This window comes from Rhipicephalus microplus, chromosome 9 (genome assembly GCF_043290135.1).
Source record: "Rhipicephalus microplus isolate Deutch F79 chromosome 9, USDA_Rmic, whole genome shotgun sequence".
NCBI classification, from domain to species: domain Eukaryota; kingdom Metazoa; phylum Arthropoda; class Arachnida; order Ixodida; family Ixodidae; genus Rhipicephalus; species Rhipicephalus microplus.
The window spans coordinates 62,403,269-62,423,277 of record NC_134708.1 but is presented as its reverse complement, the minus strand read 5'-3'; the positions used below and the strand labels follow the sequence as shown (position 1 = coordinate 62,423,277).

General features: G+C 40.6%; 2 protein-coding genes across 2 annotated transcripts in view; one reads left to right on the top strand and one right to left on the bottom strand.

Moving 5' to 3' along the window:
- Window positions 1-8,875: 8,875 nt before the first annotated feature.
- LOC142771827 (uncharacterized) overlaps window positions 8,876-20,009 on the bottom strand; it is a 38,874-nt gene continuing 27,740 nt past the window's right edge. The window contains exon 3 of the mRNA XM_075873728.1: window positions 8,876-10,029. Coding sequence (XP_075729843.1) covers window positions 9,839-10,029 — 191 coding nt within the window. The 3' untranslated portion in view covers window positions 8,876-9,838. The remainder of the gene's footprint in view (window positions 10,030-20,009) is intronic.
- The window catches only part of LOC142771825 (uncharacterized), a 65,148-nt gene continuing 63,746 nt past the window's right edge, over window positions 18,608-20,009 (top strand). The window contains exon 1 of the mRNA XM_075873727.1: window positions 18,608-18,746. The gene's annotated coding sequence lies outside the window, so the exon portion shown is untranslated. The remainder of the gene's footprint in view (window positions 18,747-20,009) is intronic.

Genomic DNA, 20,009 nt, shown 5'->3' with positions numbered 1-20,009 from the left:
CACATATTTTTTAACATGTGAAGAATACAAATATATTCTTTTAAATGTATCATTTATTTAATTACTAACTTAAAAGAAGCAATTAGTATGAACTGATAATTTCAAGATTGCCAACATTTCTAAACTTTCTTGTTACATTATACAAAATCTACACAAACTTTCTGGATCAGTTATTTGCATTTCACAATTTATGCAGAGCAATACGAACCATTAATGACTTATTATTAAAATGCTTCATTATAGAAAAAGTTCGAGCAAAAATAGTTATTTTACACAATGTCATGGTACAAAACAAAGCTATAGAAATCACTAAAAAACTGATTACATATTTCAAATCAGCATAAGAAGTTATGCAAATAGTTAAAATTTCATAGAACTGTACTGTGGATTCAAAAAAACCTTGAGTTCCGTCTTCGATGAAAAAAGTACCCACACACAACTCGCTTTTTATGTTGACTTTTCTGTATGATAACGGTACATGTGGTTTTTAAGGTGGTGTGTTTGTGAAAAAGATGCATTACAGTGTCTACAGGAGAACGGACGTTCTCCTGTGTGGGTGCGCATGTGCCTAATGAGAGTCCCCCTCTGTGAAAATGAAAGACTGCACTGGTCACAGGAAAACGGACGATCTCCAGTGTGTGTGCGTATGTGATTCCTGAGGGTCTTGCTCTGTGAGAACGATGCACCGCAGCGGTCACAGGAAAAAGGACGCTCCCCTGTGTGGGTGCGCATGTGGGAAGTGAGGGTCGCCTTCTGTGAAAACGACGCACTACACTGGTCACAGGAAAACGGACGCTCCCAAGTGTGTGTGAGCATGTGATTCATGAGGGTATTTTGCTGGGAGAACGATGCACTACAGCAGTCACAGGAAAAGGCACGCTCCCCTGTGTGCGTACGAATGTGTCTTTTGAGGTTCGTTTTCAGAGAAAATGCAGCTGGGTACAGGTGACACTGGAAGGGGCGCTCGCCCGTGTGTTTGCAGAGGTGTCTTTGCATGAGCTCTTTTTCCTTGGTCGCATAGCTGCACTGACGACACGAATGCAGTCCGCCTTGTACAGACACAAGTGAATGGTACGCCTCATGGGGTGCCGAAGACAAGGAACCTGCAAAACCACAAAGACAAAAAAAGAGGCAATGAAAGCCTTACATGCATTGTGTGGAACTACACAAGAACAATAGGCAATAAAAAGAGATTACTGCACTTGTATATGAAATACATAATCACCTTCGCATAAGCAAGCCACATGTTACTTGAGCAAAAACCCTGCCATGGCGACATGGTTAGAGTTACTTTCTCTGTTTGTAAATGCTATGTCCAAAAGATGTAAAGACCTCCAGTGAATGTGCACGAATACAATATTGATGTAATTCTGGTACTATACCTAAATGACAAAGCTTATTTCACATACACGTTTAAGTTAGGCCATACCCTAGTAAAACATTTATTGCTTTTTTTTTCCCGTATAAAATCTATAAAATGCTGCACAGTAACCAAACACCTTCACAATTCAATGCACGAAACATAAGAAATGAAATATGAGTGAACAAGGTCAATATGAAAAGAACTGAGAAATATAAAAAAGGAATACAAATCATAAAGAAAAAAATAGAAATTATATCACACTTTTGGTGGAGAGAAATGCTCACACACTTATGCAGACAGGAAAAAGTGTAAGTTTTTTAGTGTACTTGCACAGTTCACACGATTCCCAATATTGTCTCTAAACTACTTCAGAGACAGCATAATGATTGAATAAAACAAAAGTAAGCTGTGCACCATATAATGCTCCAGATACTTACTCGAACAGACATACGAGCACAAATTCCACTTTATCGCATAACTATGGTAAAAGCTCGTTAGCTCGAATTTGACAGGACTGGACCAAACATCTGAATCGACCAAATGCTAAATTAACCAAGAACATAAAACAAATAATACTTTTAAGATAAGAACATTTTCAATGTGTTCATCAATTTGTAAATACTCTACCTATTTTGCATAAGAGAAGCAAAAAAGTCGCAACTTTCATTAACCTGCAACTTGGTTCACAGAGCGGCCAAGCTCCAAGACACCCATTTCAATAAGCCTGATAGATGTTCTGCACCACACTCTTACCTACAGCCACAACCATTACCTGCACTATGTGCTCATAGTTGCACTACTTATCCAGTGAGATATCCTGCTCTTAGTACTGTTCTTGCCTACTGAAACTGAATCCCTCTAACGTAAGGTCTACCTAAATAACTGGTGTACTGAAGTTAGCATTGTGTATCGCCCACCCAGATCATCCCTTGAAGTTGATGTCCTTGCATATTTTACGTGCAATGTAAGTATTGCTTGAACAAGACTTATCTGTATGGACGACTTTTACGCTCCTGACATCCATTGGCCTTCTCTGACCATAACGGGTCAGGATACTGCAATATGCCAAGAATTAATATTTTTCTATCCTTTAGGCTTACTTAAGTCGTCTCATGTCCAATTAGGCTTAATTCCATCCTAGATCTAGTTTTCTTAAGAACAGATCAAGCTGACAGCAGCTTCTCTTGCAAAATGAAGGGTTCTGTGATGATAAAGGCATCATGTTAACACATTGCTATCCTGTGTCCAAATCACCTTATACAATTACCAGCTTCCCTGATTTCACTCGTGCTGACGACACTTCCACAACTGATATTTTAGCTTCCCAGTTTGATACATATTGTGCGCTTTCTGAATGTCAAAACATATATCTTGTCTTGTTAATTACTTTGAAAATCTTGTAAAGTCGTGTATCCAATAATTCGTGCCAATTAAGACAAAGAAAAGCAATGCTGATCTTCCTTGGATTACTCGTGATCTCTTGCAGTTATCTGTCTGTTGACTAAAGCGCTCCCAAAAATCTAATTATATCTTTGCCCTAGACAGGTTTCAGAGTGCCAAGTGTGAATTGAAGTCAATGATGAAAACAGCAAGAGATTTATTTCATCGTGTTCTGTTGCAAAATCTGTTGACAACGAATCCACACAAATGTCGGTGTTATATTTTGCCTCATGTTACCTCACCTTTTTTCAAAATAGATAATGACATCATTACTGACCCGCCAGCTATTGGGCGCAAAGACATACCGTGGCGCCACCATGCGAAGGAATCTCTGTGACGTGTGTAGTTGGATTGATCCCGCGTGCAGCCCGCAGCCACTTTTGCATCCATTTTCTTCATTAATATTCTAATGGTACTTCACTCAACGAAATCAGTAAAATACTGCTGGAGCTATTTTCCCTGATTTTTCTGAAGTGCTAAATAACTGCCTTGGGAAAGCGTTGGGCTTCGCATAATGCCTTACTGCTGGCGTCATCTGTTATGACCACTGAAATGAAAACCACGGGGGCTGAGCACACTACTTCTGTAAAAGGTAACGAGTCATTCGGCGTCAAAATGAAGCATCAAATAGGTATAATGATAAAGAAACTTATATTTTCTGCAAGAAATGCGTGCGACTACCCTACTTCATTTATTGTATGTTTGCTTCTAAGGATGGGCCGCGGTTGACATGACAAGCATGCGCAAATTTACATTTTTGTTTAGCGCACATAGCCCTACAGAGCACAGCGTAAACGAGTTCGCTGGTTTGTGAAAAGCAGCACAGAATTTTTTCAGCCGCAACCTTTTTGTTATGATTGTGGGCAAACGTGAGAATCCCGCAAATGCATGCCTTAATCAGAGTTGTAACTTTTCTCTGTGGCACGACCCTAATAATTATTGCGCTAACTTTCTGCGGTGGTCACATGTTGCACATTCCATTGCCATCGATCCAGACATGGGTAAAAATGAATTATAAATGATTGGTGCAGTTCCAGAGTTTCCACCAAGGGGCAAATCGTGATTAAAAATGCAATAGGCCAGCCATATCATTTCACACTTTTGAATGAGCATACTGCGAGGCCTTCCATATCGTGATCTAAATAGCAATTTCATGTTTCAGTGAGATCGCCAGAGTCCTGCTTTCTTTCTTTCTTTCTTTTTATAGCTTCATTCATGAGCTGCGTGACATTTCATGGCAATTCTTAAAAGATGAATCAGTTTTTAAAGCTAAACACGTTTTTGCCTGTAGATAAAAACAACATTAAGAGGAAGTGGCAGTGGCTATGGGCTCACTCTACTGACGTAATGTATAACCGAGGAACCCTGTGAGCTGATTTTTTTTTTTTTTTTTTTTCAGAGGGGGGGCACCACCTTGTTTGAAATAGGGCCCAGGCAAGCAGACGCGTTAGACCGTTATTTTGTGTGCTACAGACCATGAGAAAAAGCTACGCTACTGGCGGATGGTAACGCTTGTGGTCGGCTACACACATATGGACGGACAGCCCGAAAGGAGGGTGGGAGTGGCACAGACTGCGGTTAGGCTACCTTGGCAAGAGAAGTAGCTTTAGCAGACTAGAGTGGCACATGTATGAAGTAAAAATAAGGCTTCATCGAATGTGCTGGCCAAACACGCAGAAGCAACTGGCAAATAAATATACCAGAAAAGGGTAAAATTAATAAATATAAAGAGAAAAACTGAACTTTGGGGCTATATCTTGACTCTCTGACAATTCAGACAACGGTGCACGTTCTTGAATGTAATGACGGCAACCTCCCCACATACAAATACCTACGTCCTATTTTGAAATATACATATTCGGACAGTTTTCACTTTCAGTTTTTGTTGTGAACGAGGCTACCGTGTCGAAACAAGAACACCATAGGATCGAAATAAGAACCACAACAACACAGAAAGAGAGAAGTGACAGTGGCATGGCCAGCGGCCCTGACAGTGCACTAGCTTTTCTTTGCCACAACGAGGATACATCACGTGATCCAACCCTGCACGTCACAACGATTCCAGCGCTCGCACCTCCACTGGTGGGCCTCATGCCCAATATCTAATGCTATCAATATCTATTTCCAGTCTGCATTTGTTTCTAAAAACAAGCCCATTCCTTCTTTGTCAGGCATTCCTCATTCTGAAACAATCAGAAATGACAAATGAAGGCATTCTCAGCCTTATCATAAAACTGTTAGTAAAGAAATGCATCCACCCGGACGGGATGCACAATGTATTCTTAGTTCACTACTCTCTATGGTCATCCAAATATTCAACAATCATATTGAATAAATCTTTCTTCTTTGGAACTGGTCCCTCTTCATGGAAGATGGCTCCCTCTCTTTAAATCTGGCGATAAGCAGTCTCTATTAAATTATGGACCAATATTATTTACTTCTCAATCATGTAAAATGTTACAACATATCACTCATTAACACATTATTTATTTATTTATTTTTACATACTGCAACCCGTAAGGGCTATGGCAGGAGTGGGTAACAGGCCGGTACAAAACATGGTGTAATACTTTGCGAAGGAAAGCAAAATACAAAGTGGCAATACATGGCATCACAAGGTGGCATAATGAAGACATGGTGGCAAGAAAGAGAACACAGTAAACACAGTAAACAGTGAAACGGAAAAAGACAAACTGTCAAAGGGTATTTATGGATAACAAGAATTCATTTAAGGGCAAAGAACATATGTCACCGGATAAGTTATTCTAAAGTTCAACAGGTCGTGGAAAGAAGCTAAATTTAAACTTGGAAAGAAGCTAAATTTACACTCTCCTTGGAATTAAACAGATTGCTATCTCACAGACAAAATGGTTTTAGACGTGGTTTCAGTACAACAGCACAATTAGTTGAATTCACGCACAATATTTTGCTTAGCCTTGACCATTGCGACCATGTAGAGGTATATTCATCCTTTGACACAGTTTTAATTTCTAAACTCCTTGCTAAACACAACATGATAATAAACAATTCTCAATTGTAAGTGCACATATAGCTTTTTAGCATCTCGCTCTCAGTTTGTTTCTTACAGGTGAACCAACTGTGCTGTTATTAATGTAACATCGGGTGTGCCACAAGGGTCGGTTCTTGGGCCTTTTTTTTTTTTTTTCATTTACGTGAACCATTTGCTTGCTCACATCTCCTTTCTCGTTTAATTTTATGTCAACTATTGCACTTAATAAGAAATTATTAAAACACACCGCGACCACTACCGCTTGCAGTAGTCATCTGCTGAATTTTGCAATTGGTACAAAACTTAGCAAACGAATATTAACTGTAAGAAAATCATGCTTGGATCTTTTTGTAATAAATCACCCTCCGTTTTTGAATACCCTATGATAACAGTCCTGTCAGTAGGGTTTCCGAATATAAGTATCTCAGTGTCATTTTCACACATGACATGTCATGAACCAAGTACATTGACTATTATTGAAACTAAGCATTAAAAATAACTCTGCCACCTATGCCGCACTGTGTCCAAATCCCCAAAAGACACAAACTTCCTCTTATATCAATCACTAATTCGTCCTGTAGCGACTATACGTCCCCTGTCTGGAACCCGCATAAGCAGTGTATTATTGAAAGTTTGGAGGCAGTGCGGAAAAAGTAGCAAGAATCATACGTCATCATTATGACCGCGATTTCTCGCCCTTTTTTACTCTACCTTCAATGCAATTACCTCCATTCCTTTAGCCGAATTGAATAGCTGTTCTTGCAAAGTATCGTTGTCTCGACAGTAAACTGTCAAACAACAAGAAATGCATAAACTTCACTCTACAGTCAACGACGAGAAGCTCTCAAAACTTAAATTTGAGGCCTTATTATGCTTCAACTAACATCTTCAAGTTCAGTCTTTTCCACCGTTCCATCGAAGACTGAAATTCGTCACCTGGTTCTGTTTTTTCATGCCCATCGGAATGTTTCGCAGACGAAATCCACAGCGCATGTATGTAAAATACACTGATTTATATATAAGTGGAACTTTCTTGATCGATTTTTTTTTCATGTTCCTAATATTTTGTATTACTTTAACCTTTTATGTTGACACGACAATATTATGTTACCTGTTAGTGTTTTTCTTAATGTGTTTACTTATATTTCTTCGTAATCTTGCATAACCACTCCTGCCATGGTGCACCTAGTGCTGCAGTATGTGTAAATAAATAGATAAAATAAAGAAAATAGGCACAGTAATCTGCAAGCCTTTTGTAGTGAGTGGCTGGCTTTAATCCACCAAGTTGTAACGATAAACACATGTTCTGATGCCCAATGGCCATGTACGCTTGTGCCACACATCATCACTGTAATGCTTCATCTTGTATTGTGAAGCATGTATACAGGACGCTTGCACTTTTGAACCAAGAAAGGTACTTTAACGGCTTTTTCCAGCATAGAAAGTTATTCTCACTATATTTCCAAGCAGACACGTAGCCTTGTGGTAGAACAATCGCTTGCCACGCAAATGACTCGGGTTCGGTTCCCTTGCTGACCTAGAATTTTCAGTTATTTAATGCGAAGAATTTTTGTGTACTGCAAGCACTTTTAGTGCCTGCCCGCCCACTTGAAATCCTGTCAGGTTAACGTCAATTGTAGTTAGGTTCCATGCACTCAAGTTGATTGATGTGGCAGTGTCCAGGGCCATCCTCACGAGCACCAGCACTCCATATCAGCTTATTGCTTCTGGTGTTGCTAATGCTTATGTTCACGTTGTCATCCTTGTGCAAGTAATAATAATAACATGTGGCGTTTATCATTACAAAACCACAATATGATTAAGAAAGATGCCGTAGTGGAGGGCTCCAAAAATTACGACCACCTAGGGTTCCTTAACTTGCACCGAAATCTGAGCACACAGGCTTACAGCATTTTTCCCTGCATCGAAAATGCAGTCGCCACAGACGGGAATTTGATCCCGCGACATGTGGGTCAGCAGCCGCATTGCATGCTTTAGCCACTAGACCGCCACAACGGGGCTCGTTGTGCAAGAACAAACAACCGGTTATGTAAACATCTGCAACTCTTCAACATATGTCTGTGTGCGTGCAACATTTACATATATATTTAGTGTTATTTCATGACACGTCGCTCAATAAAAAATTTACAACATGGTCACCTTTTCTCCGCATGGTTCGCACAACGTCAATTTACAAGAAATGTGTGATATCTTTGTTGCATCTTTCTATGTTGGATATCTATGTTGCATCTTTCTGACTTTTTTAGTCACGCACAAGATGATTCTTCTCTCACAATTAACGATGCCGACACCACTATTTCTGTGACACAACTGTTCAACGCTATTGCGTCAAAATAAACAGGACTAGCAGGGCTGCAGAAGATTGTGCACGAGTGTTCACGTGAGAATACACGCATGATAGGTGCCTCAACCTTGAAAGAATGTGGTTTCCTTTTCGAAATATGACAAAACCAATGTTTGGCAGATTTTCAGCACAGAATATTGAAAATGTATCAGGATGCAGCAGGATCGGTCTTTTGGCACAGTTTGTCACAGCTTTCACATCCCTGTAAAACTCCTTCGCATTAAAAATTAACAGGACCAACAGGGTTGCAAAGTATTCAGAGAAAGACAGGTTAGACAGTTTTCGGTGCTCAAATGCAAAGGTTGGGCAACGAAAATTGCAAAGGCAATAATACACTGCATTCCACTGGTTTGTGATTTTACCATGTAGCAAAATTTAATGACACAGAGGCTACATTGCCTGCAAAGCAGCAAGAAAGTGTAAAATATATATTCGTTATCGTGATCAATCACTGCAGCTAAATGTAATGTCGTTCTAAAGGGGCACGCGATGCTGCATCTAAACGTACAAAAATAAAAATAATAAAGTTACAATATTGAAATAAAAGGTTTGATACCTGTTTTTCTTGCACATTAGCGATCAGTGACCTATCATAATAGATTTGCTATGAGCATGAATATACCAAGAATGTTTGCAAAAAAAAAGCAATAATATTAATACCATTTCAACACCAAAGGCTTGTTTTTATTGTTAGACACAATATTAATGAGATCCGACAAAATATCTCTTGGCATGACTGCCTCTCAGATATCATAATTATTTCCCAAGCTCTTACAATGAAGAAATCATTCTAAATATCACACAGATTGACTTTCATTTCTATATTTAAAATGCATTTTTCTCGTGATGGAAATTTAGCCAACTTTCTAAGATTGTGGACATAATGCTTTTGGTACTACTGATGGCCAGATAAGGATAAAATCCTTCACACATATTTCTTAACATGTGAAGAATACAAATATATTTTTTTAAATGTATCTTTTACTTAAAAGAAGCAATTAGTATGGACTGACAATTTCAAGATTTCTCACATTTCAAAGCTTTTTTGTTACAATAAAGTACAATATCTACACAAACTTTCTTGAATACTTATTTGCATTCCACCATTTATGCGGAGAAATACGAGCCATTATTGACTTATTAAAATGCTTTGTTATAGAAAAGGTTCGTGCAAAAATAGTTATCTTACACAATGTCATGGTACAAAACAAAGCTATGCAAATTACTATAAAACTGATTACATATTTCAAATCAGCATAAGAAGTTATGCAAATAGTTTCATAGAACTGCACTATGGATTAAAAAAACCTTGAGTTCCATCTTCGATGAAGAAAGTGCCCGTACACAACTCGCTTTTTATGTTGACTTTCTTGTATGATAACGGTACGCGAGGTTTTTAAGGTGGTGTTTTTGTGAAAAAGATGCATTACAGTGTCCACAACAGAAGGGACGTTCTCCTGTGTGGGTGCGCATGTGCCTAATGAGGTTCCCCCTCCGTGAAAATGACACACTGCACTGGTCACAGAAAAACGGACGCTCCCTAGTGTGTGTGAGCATGTGATCCATGAGGGTATTTCGCCGGGAGAACGATGCACTACAGCAGTCATAGAAAAGGGACGCTCCCCTGTGTGCGTACGAATGTGTCTTTTGAGGTTCATTTTCAGAGAAAATGCAGCTGGGCACAGGTGGCACTGGATGGGGCGCTCGCCCGTGTGTTTGAAGAGGTGTCTTTGCATGAGGGCCTTGTTCTTGGTCGCATAGCTGCACTGACGACACGAATGCAGTCCGCCTCGTATTGACACAAGTGAATGATACGCCTCGCGGGAGGCCGAAGACAAGGAACCTGCAAAACTACAGAGACAAAATAGAGGCAATGAAAACCTTACATGCATTGTGTGCATCTACACAAGAGCACTAGGCAATGAAGAAAGATTACTGCACTACTAGATGAAATACATAACCACCTTCGCCTAAGCAAGTTACATGTTACTTGAGCAAAAACTGCGCCACGACGACATGGTTAAAACAGTTTCCCTCTGTCTTTGTACATACTATGTCTAACACATGAAAAGACCTCCAGTAAATGTGCACGAATACAACATCGATGTAATACTGGTACTATGCCTAATAACAACATTTATTCATAATAAGCTAATAGATTAGGCACCAGCTCAGTGGAATATTTATTGCACTTTTTTCCCCATAGAAACACCTATAAAATACTACACTGTAACCAAAAAAAAGAAATTGTCATTCAACGCACACAGCATAAGAAATAAAATACGAGTTTGCAATGTTAATATGAAACAAACAACAAAAAGAATATGAAAAGAAGGAAAACAAATCATTGCAAAAGGATAAAAATATCACAGTTTGGTGGTTAGAAATGCTGGCACATTTATGAGAAATGCCCAAGAAATAAATTCTGTGTACTCGCATTTATTGCACATTTCCCATTATTGTTTGTAAACTACTTCTGTGACAGCATAATGATTGAATAGAACGTAAGTAAGCTATGCATCCTATAATGTGCCAGGCCCTTACATGAACAAACATACGAGCACAAATTCTACTTTTTCGAAGAACTATGTTAAAAGGTCGTTAGCTCGGATTTCACAAGACTGGCCAAAATATCTGAATCGACCAAATACCAAACTACCGAAAATATTAAAAAGCTAATATTTCTCATATCAAATCATTTATTATTTCTTTACCAGTTAGTAAATACTTCTTTTATTTTGCATAAGAGGAGTTAAAAAGTCGCAACTTTCATCATCCTGCAATAGATTAAAGAGCCAGCAAAAAACCTCACAAAGACAGCGAAAAAGAACAACTAAACAGGACAAGGACTAGACTTGCAACTGATTGATTATTGGGGAATCGGGCACAAGCCCAGACACGAAACAACAGCGCATGCTCAAACAAGGACCTTCTGAGCCATATCAACCAGGGGCACCTAACTGTCCATATCATGAAACGTGTGAAGCAATGATGAATTTTAAAGGGACACTAAAGGCAACTAGTAAGTCTATGCTGATTGTTGAAATAGCCGTCCAGAAACCTCGTAGTGTACTTTTGTGTCAAGGAAGGGCCTATTTTGAAATAAAATCACGTATTAGTGTTTTGCATCAGGTTAGCGCACTTCAAATTACCCGCCTCAAGAAGAGGACTGACCGAAATGACTCACATCACTATTGCCATGCACAATGTTGTCCGGCTTTACTGCGCTAGTAGCAGCAGACCAAAAGCAATGGGAGCCACAGCAGCAACAACAGCCATTGATCAATTTCCCGCCATTGGCGGGAAATTGATCTGTACACAGGTGCCCAAGGACACAGGTGCCCAAGGACACAGGTGCCCAATCAATACACAGATGCCCAAGATTACAGACCTACTTTGGTACAGCTGGGCCTCGCTAAATGGCACGCCCTGTCCAGCTTGACCAAGCAGAAATTAAATTTTTGAACCACTTGTGCCATTCCCCATTAGCAACGTCCGGCGGTTCTTTTTTGCATTATTCAAACAGATACCTTGCTGCGGTGGTCTAGTGGCTAAGGTACCCGGCTGCTGACCCACAAGTCGCGGGATCGAATCTCGGCTGCGGCGGCTGCATTCGAATAGAGGCGGAAATATTGTAGGCCTGTGTGCTCAGATTTGGGTGTACGTTAACGAACCCCAAGTGTACGAAATTTCCGGAGCCCTCCACTACGGTGTCTCTTATAATCACATGGTGGTTTTGAGATGTTAAACCCCACATATCAATAAATTATTCAAACAGAAACGATCAAGCGGCATTTTATTGCATCTCTTGATGTACGAAAGGTTTCTTTATTTAGTGCGGCTATATCGATTACTGTTAAATATAGGAGGCTCGTCTGATGTCATCGGGATAATTTTGAGAATTTCCTACTGAGGCGTATGTGTTCTTGTGCATTTACCTTAATTTTTCTTTAAGTAGGGCACTGTTGCTGATAATATTGTCATTTTAGATGTTGTCATATATTGAGCTTTTACTCTGAGGTGAATTGTTATTTGACTATATAGTCCCTTTAAGGCTTGGCTTACCGGCTATCTCAAGCCCAAACTCTTTCTCTGCGAGTAAAACCGAGGGCTCACTCATACATGACGATTCGCCCCAGTTCCTCATTTCAAAGGCCTCACAAATCTCACGATGAATCTTGTTTCTACCTTCGCCAATTACGATCGCTGATTTGAAATCTGGGACGCAGTCACAGCTTTTGAAATGCAAAGGCAAGTTTCCACGTGTGCCTGGGGGGGCGGAGATAGTGGTGGTTCACGCAGCCTGTCATTCAGACATCGACCCGTCTGGCTGATATACACAGTTGCATGACAAGAGAATTAGGTATACTACCAAAACAGCCCATTTCGTGAAGACGTTAGCTCGCTTCTTTCGGAAAATGCTGCTCAAACTAGTTTTCTGCATTGCTATGCGATTGCAGTGTGGAGAGCTTACACGGTGCAGATCGTAATTGTCAAAATCAGCGATCGTAATTGGCAAAGGTAGAAAAAAATTGAACATGAGATCTGTGAGGCCTTCGCAATCAGATAGCGGAGCGAATTCTCATGTGTGAGCAAACCCTCAGTTTTTCTCAAAGAGAAAGAGTTGGCGTTTATAGATAGTCGGTAAGCCATGGGTTAAATTTTATCATCGCTTCACACGTTTTATGACATGGCAGTTAGGTGCCCAAGGTTGACATGGCTCAGATGGTCCTTTTTTACACATGCTCTATTGTTTCATGTGTGGGGGTGTGTGCAATTCTTCAATCAACATTCAGTTGCAAGTCCAGCGCTTGTGTTGTTGTGGTTGTTCTTCGCTGTCATCGTGTGGTTTTGCGATGGTTCTTTTTCCCTATTACTATGAATGAACTCGCCCAGAAAGCTACGTTGCTGATCATCCTGAAACTTCGTCCACAAAGTGGCAAAGCTACAAGACCCCTCATCTTTAATAATCGTGAACCGTGTTCTGCACCACACCCTTACCTACAGCTACTGTATTACCAGTTCTACGAGCACACGATTTTTCGGAACGTTGTATGGCTGGCATTTTGTGCTCAGCACTCTCCAATGACTGTACCAGCTACTTGGGTACAGCGAAATATGACCAAATTACCAGAGCTTCACACCATTAAACAATGCAGATTCTGGCCTCAATCAAAAAACATGTTCGATTTATCAAGTTCTCACTGTTCAGTGAATGCAGACAATGACAATTACATTTTAAGACTGTCCTCCTATACCAGAACGGGAAAACAATGTTGCATATATTACGAAACAGTGCGATCAACTCAATGCCCTAATTGCATTTTAAGCATCACCGAGAGAAAAGGCAAAGACAAATACGAATGATCGAATCAAGAGCGGTAATATATTTTATGACAGAATAAAATGAGAAAGAATTAGGCAAGTGTAAATGGTTGTTTCTAAGTAAGTGGAACTGCAAAACATTAAGTTTATTTGTCCATATCAAAAATTTCGTTGAGAAAAGGCACAACCCACATAAACACATGACAATGTATTAAAGGGCAAAATGCATCAAAACGTAACATCAGGTTGCCACTACTATACACTTACATTCAACAGTGTAAAATCAATTAGTCACTACCAAGTGCTGTCATTGCTTAGATACAAATGTCTTCTTTTCAGCACATGTGGATGTGTAAAGAAGTGCATCAATAAATGCTTCACATAAACTAGCGATTTACAAAACAGGCAATACTTCTTCACACTGATCAAACATAACCATCACAAAGAAATTCATTATATACTTCCTCCCAATTTCAATTCACAGAGCCAAAATTGAATTGTTAATTTCACTTATTTCAATGAAGCCTATTTAACGGAGCAGTCCATGGACATGAGCCACATCTCCACCACAATCCCACATTCACAAAATATTAAGCAGCAATGTTATCATGAAATAATTGTTTCCAAGAAGACACTGGAACCATGCCTTTCTGGCTATATCCAAAGCACGAGACTTGTTCATTTCTACATAAAGGCATGGTCACATCTGCAAAAGTACACAGACAACTGTTAAAACAAGCACAAACAATGCAGTACACTCAACATTAGCTAAGCTTCATCAAACTTTTTTTTTCTTAGTATTGTAATTGAGTGACCCCTTTTCAATACCAAGTTGATGCCTACTTATTTTTTGAAATGACAACCTCTATACAGAGGGCACTTGAATTTGAGCACTTGAATTTAGAAGAAAATATAATATGAAATTGAACGTTGAGGCAGTGAATTGTAGCAGCATATTAGATATAAAAGAAACAGATGCTTTGTGAACCGAACCGATGAACTATGTGTGTTCCCCCATTTTAGCACAAGATATCTTGGTAGAATATATTAAACAGAGGCCCTGTAGCTAAATAAAGACGGATGCATCAACTGTTCATGCCAGGCAATCAAATGTGTAGACATTCTCTTTTAGACATTGCGGGACGTTTAGAATATGACTTTCTTGAGACGTAGCAATAATGAAAGACAACACACACGTGAGACTTGAACCAGCGAGTAAGTACAACTGCATGTTCTATGCGCTTGAATAGCAGTGTCTCTCTGTCTCTGCTCTGTCTCTGATGCACATGGTTCTGCCCAGTCATTCCTGGCTCGGCATGTGGACATCATGGACTGTCTGCCATGAGCACGTCATATCACTTCGATGTGGGACGACACCTGCGCATCACCCTTCGAGCTACCGCAAGTCAGTTTTTACGGCAACCCATTACTTTTTCATTTCGTGAACTGGGAGCGCAAGGGAACACACACAACAAGCAAAGAGGTACCCAGCATGAGCGCTCGTGCTGTGCGTCTTGTTGCTTCATGTATGTGTTCTCCCGCGCTCCAAGTTCGCTGCTCAACAATCATTCAGAGTATTTTAGAAGATCCCGTTGAAAACCCTAGTAGGTTGTAGTGCAGCATTAACTTCTGCGTCTAACAATACATTGAAAATTACATGCCCACAAATCGAATGCGTCCATAGGCTTGAAAAAGTATGTAGTGACTATACACGACCCGTCATGCTAAAGGTTTCTACCACGGGGGAGAAAGCCCTTGTTTTCAAAAATACATTTCAACTGAAAGGCTCAAACGTGTTTATTACAGAAAATATTTTAGCACATATTAGACACATAGAGATAAATATTTAAGAAGCTTGACATTATTATTGCAACAACGGCTCTGTGGTGACGCTAAGATACGATCATGCATTCATTGACAACATAAGTTATAATTGAGACGACACATCGAACTCCTAAGCGAAGGTCTCAGATTCAGCACCTGGCTCTCGATTTTGAGTACCCGCATATTCAAATCCTGCATCATCCACTGCATGATCTCAATATAGCCTTCATGAAAACATGGCGGTCCTGAAAGTCAGTGCTTGTAGTGTTGCTAAAAAGCTTTCAGATCTATTGTCTCTTGTTGCAACTAATACCTCTCATATCATTGTCATCACAGAGTCATGGCTTCATTGTAACATTTACAATTTTGAGTTCACTGCACCCCGTTTCATTGCCGTACTTAAGGAATGGACACAAGGCGTTGGCGGCGGCGTCGCACAACTTATCCGGTCAGATATCCTGTTCTCAGTGCTGCCCTTGCCTGCTGAAACAGAACCCATCTGATGCAAGGTCTACCTAGAAAATCGGTGTACTCAGGGTGTCTACCAATTACATTTTTCCAAATTCCCTGACTTTTCCAGGTTTTCCATGACCATTTCAAGCAAATTCCATGACCGGTACGTCTGCTTGGAAGAAACTGCGCACTGGAAAACAAACTCCTGAGCGGTAAAAAGAAATTATGAGGCGCTCATATAAAATGGAAACCATGCTGCTTTATTGCATTCCCTTGTCTGAAAGCATTTTTTACAATAAATAAAATATTCAAAGACACAATAATTGTCCCTCGACAAACAGAAAAGCTTGTTTACTTGCATCGGCAATGCCTTCACTGTTTCAAGGATTCAATCTCTTGCTGCAGCATGGAGACCTGAAGCTGTGCGTCTTCCATCAGTTTTTGCTTCTTTGATTCAAGCTCTTTCACAAGAGCCGCAGTCCTCTTCTTTTTCCTTTCAGCATCCAATACGTCCAACCGTTCCTTCTTTTTCCTCTCCAGGTCTTCCTTCCATTTGATGTTTGAACTTCGAACCATGTCTATCATCTTGTCTGTTACGTCAACTTCTGCAACACCACCTGCTGCAGACACCTCATCGTACACTAACCTTTGTGCTACAAGTGACTCCTCCTTCATATTTTCCACAAGACATTCCTTGTTCACAGAAAATCCCCGCTCCACAGAAGAATTTCCATGTGAAAGGCACAGCACAATCTTCACAAACAGCAGTAGCTCTTCATGAGAACTTGCACAGAGTTCCACCCACAGCTTCTCCAAGCGCTCTCTTGCACGATAAAATTTTCGCAAACGCACTTGTGCAGTGCTGTTCGAGCCCACTTGTACATATGATCTACTTGCTCTCTCTCCTTGTAGGCCTGTAAGGCGCCCATGCTCTATAAGTACTTCAAGTGCAATGTTTAGCTGCTTCTGGCCAGCTTCCACAGAAGCGGCACAAACTGCTGGGTTTAAGCAACTGGCCCCCCTTGTCAGCTTGTATTTCAGAGGTGATCTTTCGATTATCTTTGCTGAACAGGCCTTAATAAATAAGATGCATTCTTTTTTGACACTTACCACCGCAGAGTGAGATGGTTTAGTGATCTTTCGCAACTCACTTTTGGCGGCAAGGCCTATGTCAAAGGCAGCTATACCAATGATGTTGTTTGGGTTCTCCAGATCAATTTTTATCAGTTTTGAAAATGTGCCTGCAGCATCCAGCTTTTCCTTTAGCACGATTCGTCCCAGCAGTGACCGCAACAGGCCGTCCAGTGCTGTTGCAAGAAAAGGTAGCATCGGCTTTTCTGTCTGAAACTCAGCCAAAAATGGCTCCAATTCTTCTGAAACTGAAAGCATAAAGGCCAGCTTTACTGGCAGCATCTCGTCTTTCACAGCCGTCTCGACATGAGCATAGCTGCCACACGCTGGAAGTTTCTTTTCTTTCTTGACATGCTCAACATATTTCACCACATTTGGGAGGACTTGCAGTGCCCTAGCAAGAGCCTTGCCATTTTAAAGCCAGCGCACTGGGCAAAACTTTAGCGGAAACAGTATGCTCCCTATGAAATTGACATAGTCGGCTCGGCGTGCAGGGACGTTTTTGAACAAATTGTACAAGCTTCTAAGAAACACTACTGTGTTCCACTTTGTCACATTGTGGCCTGTTTTAAATGCACCACTCACAACGTGCAGTCCGCAGCTTCCAATGTCCACAATATTCTGATTTCCATCAGACGCAGAAAACTCTTGCTTCAACGACTTCAACAACTTCAAATTGACGTTTGGACCATCCATCGAAAGTTGAAGTATTTTTGCCGGCTCAATGTTCTCAGTGGCCTTTTTGAAAGCGGCAGCTAAATCTTCTGCGCGAGTGTGTCCTAAAAAACAGGACGTCAGGTAGCGGGTTTTGACAACGTCGTCAGCTGGGTCCCAAAACCTGATCAAAACGTCCATTTGCTCTTTCTGAGCAATTTTGTTCAGGGACTCGTCAAAAGCCACGACCACATGTGGGACACTATGCAGCTTTGATAGCAGCCTGTTTCGGAAGTACGGGGCTATACCGTAACAAATTGTATAGCCAACTTTGTCCTTACCAAGTTGCAACTTCTTCGCGACGTTGCACGTGGGGAACATGATGGGAAAAAGCGCCGCTGACGCTGCTGCTGAATGAAACGATCCATGGGTCGCTATAGTGCTCAAACACCAAACAACTTCTGCTTTCGTGACACATTTTTTGACCAGAAACCCATTTAAGGATGCCTTCCCGTCAGGCGCGACGGCCACCGGTTTAGCAGGCACGCTTTCAGCACTCGTGCTTGACACAGTCGATACACATTCACTCGTAGTCGTAGCAGTCATGGAACACGGCAAGTTGGGTCCAGCACCGAAAAACGTGCGGATGTTTGTCTGGGAAGCACTTTGCACAATGCTCACAGCAGTTAGGTGTTTCTTGCTCACAGCGTGACTGGAGACAGCAGCGATGCCCATATTGCTAAGCGAGAAAGTCTTCTGGCATGCTGCACAGTGAGCCTTACTTGTATCGTTCGGCACTGCTCTAATCCATGAGGCGTGCTCGGATATTTCCGCGTTCACCCAATCAGGGTTAAACGAACACTTCTTCGCAAGAGGCATAGCAACTCACTGCATGCTCACGGCATCACAAGAAAAATGGCAATATGGCTGCAGCCCAGGCATCTTGATATGTGGATTGGATTGGATTGGATCCGATCTGGATTACCATATTTGCTCTACTACTGTTTTTGTATCCCAGTCCAATTTACGCACCTGTAAACTACACATTTCAGTAAAAAAATAATTACGACTCGCATATTCTGTGCACCTTGCCCTCTGCTGATGGCACTTCCAGCCTAACCAGAAAACCCCCAAGCCGAGCCGAGATCGCGGCCAAGACAAACATGCACAATTTTATGCACGTGAGTAACGTTGTACTCGGAAAGTAGAAGTGCCAGCTATGCACTGCTTTTTTTTAACTATGCTTCTGCTTAGCTGTTCTGTGTGGTTTAAGGAGCGATTTTTAAAGCTTTGATTAATGCTAATGAATATTTTCGTGGCGATCTGAAAGACTACAGTCAGTTTCCATGACCTGGCCAGATTTTTCAGAAATTCCCTGACTTTTCCCTGACTTTTCCAGGCGTGTTCAAATTCCCTGACTTTTCCAGGTTTTCCAGGTTTTCCAGGTTGGTAGACACCCTGGTACTGTAGTTAGCATTGTGTATCACCTACCCAGATCATCCCTTGAAGTTCTTCAAGTTCTTGCCAATTTTTCGTGAATGTAAATATCGCTTGAACAACACTTATCTGTATAGACGATTTTAACGCTCCTGACATCCATTGGCCTTCTCTGACTGTAACGGGTCATGATGCTACAATATGCCATGAATTAATAAATATTTCTCGATCCTTCAGGCTTACTTAAGTCATCTGATGTCCAACTAGGCTACTTTCTATCCTAGACCAAGTTTCTTTAAGTATAGATCTAGCTGACAGCAACTTCTCTTGCAAAAACGTTGAGGGATTCTCGGATGATAAAGTCAGCTTGTTAACACTTTGCTATCCCATGTCCAAATCACCTTATACATTCACCAGCTTCCCCGATTTCACTCGTGCTGACAACACTTCCACAACTGATATTTTAACTCCCCAGTTTGATACATGTTCTGTGCTTTCTGACAGTCAAGACATATATCTTGTCTTGTTAATTACTTTGAAGATCTTGTAAAGGTTTGTATCTAATAATTTTTGCCTATTAGGACAAAGAAAAGCAATGCTGATCTTCCTTGGATTACTTGAATTACTGGTGACCTCTTGCATTTATCTCCTCATGTCTGTCGACTTAGGCGCTCCCGAAGATCTAATTATCCCATTGCCCTAAACATGTTTCAGAGTGCCAAGTATTGACTCAACTCAATGATGAAAACAGTGAAAGATTTATTTTATGGCATTCTGTTACATTATCTCTTGAAGACTAATCCATGCAAACTTTGTTGTTCTATTTTGCCTCATGCTACGTCATCTCCTTCTTTTGAATTAGATAATGACATCCTAACTGACCCACCAGCTATATTTATTGCTTTCAATACTTATTTCCAGTCTGCATTTGTTTCTAACAACAACACCATTCTTTGTGAGGTATTCCTCATTCTGAACAAATCAGTGATATTGAAATAACAAATCAA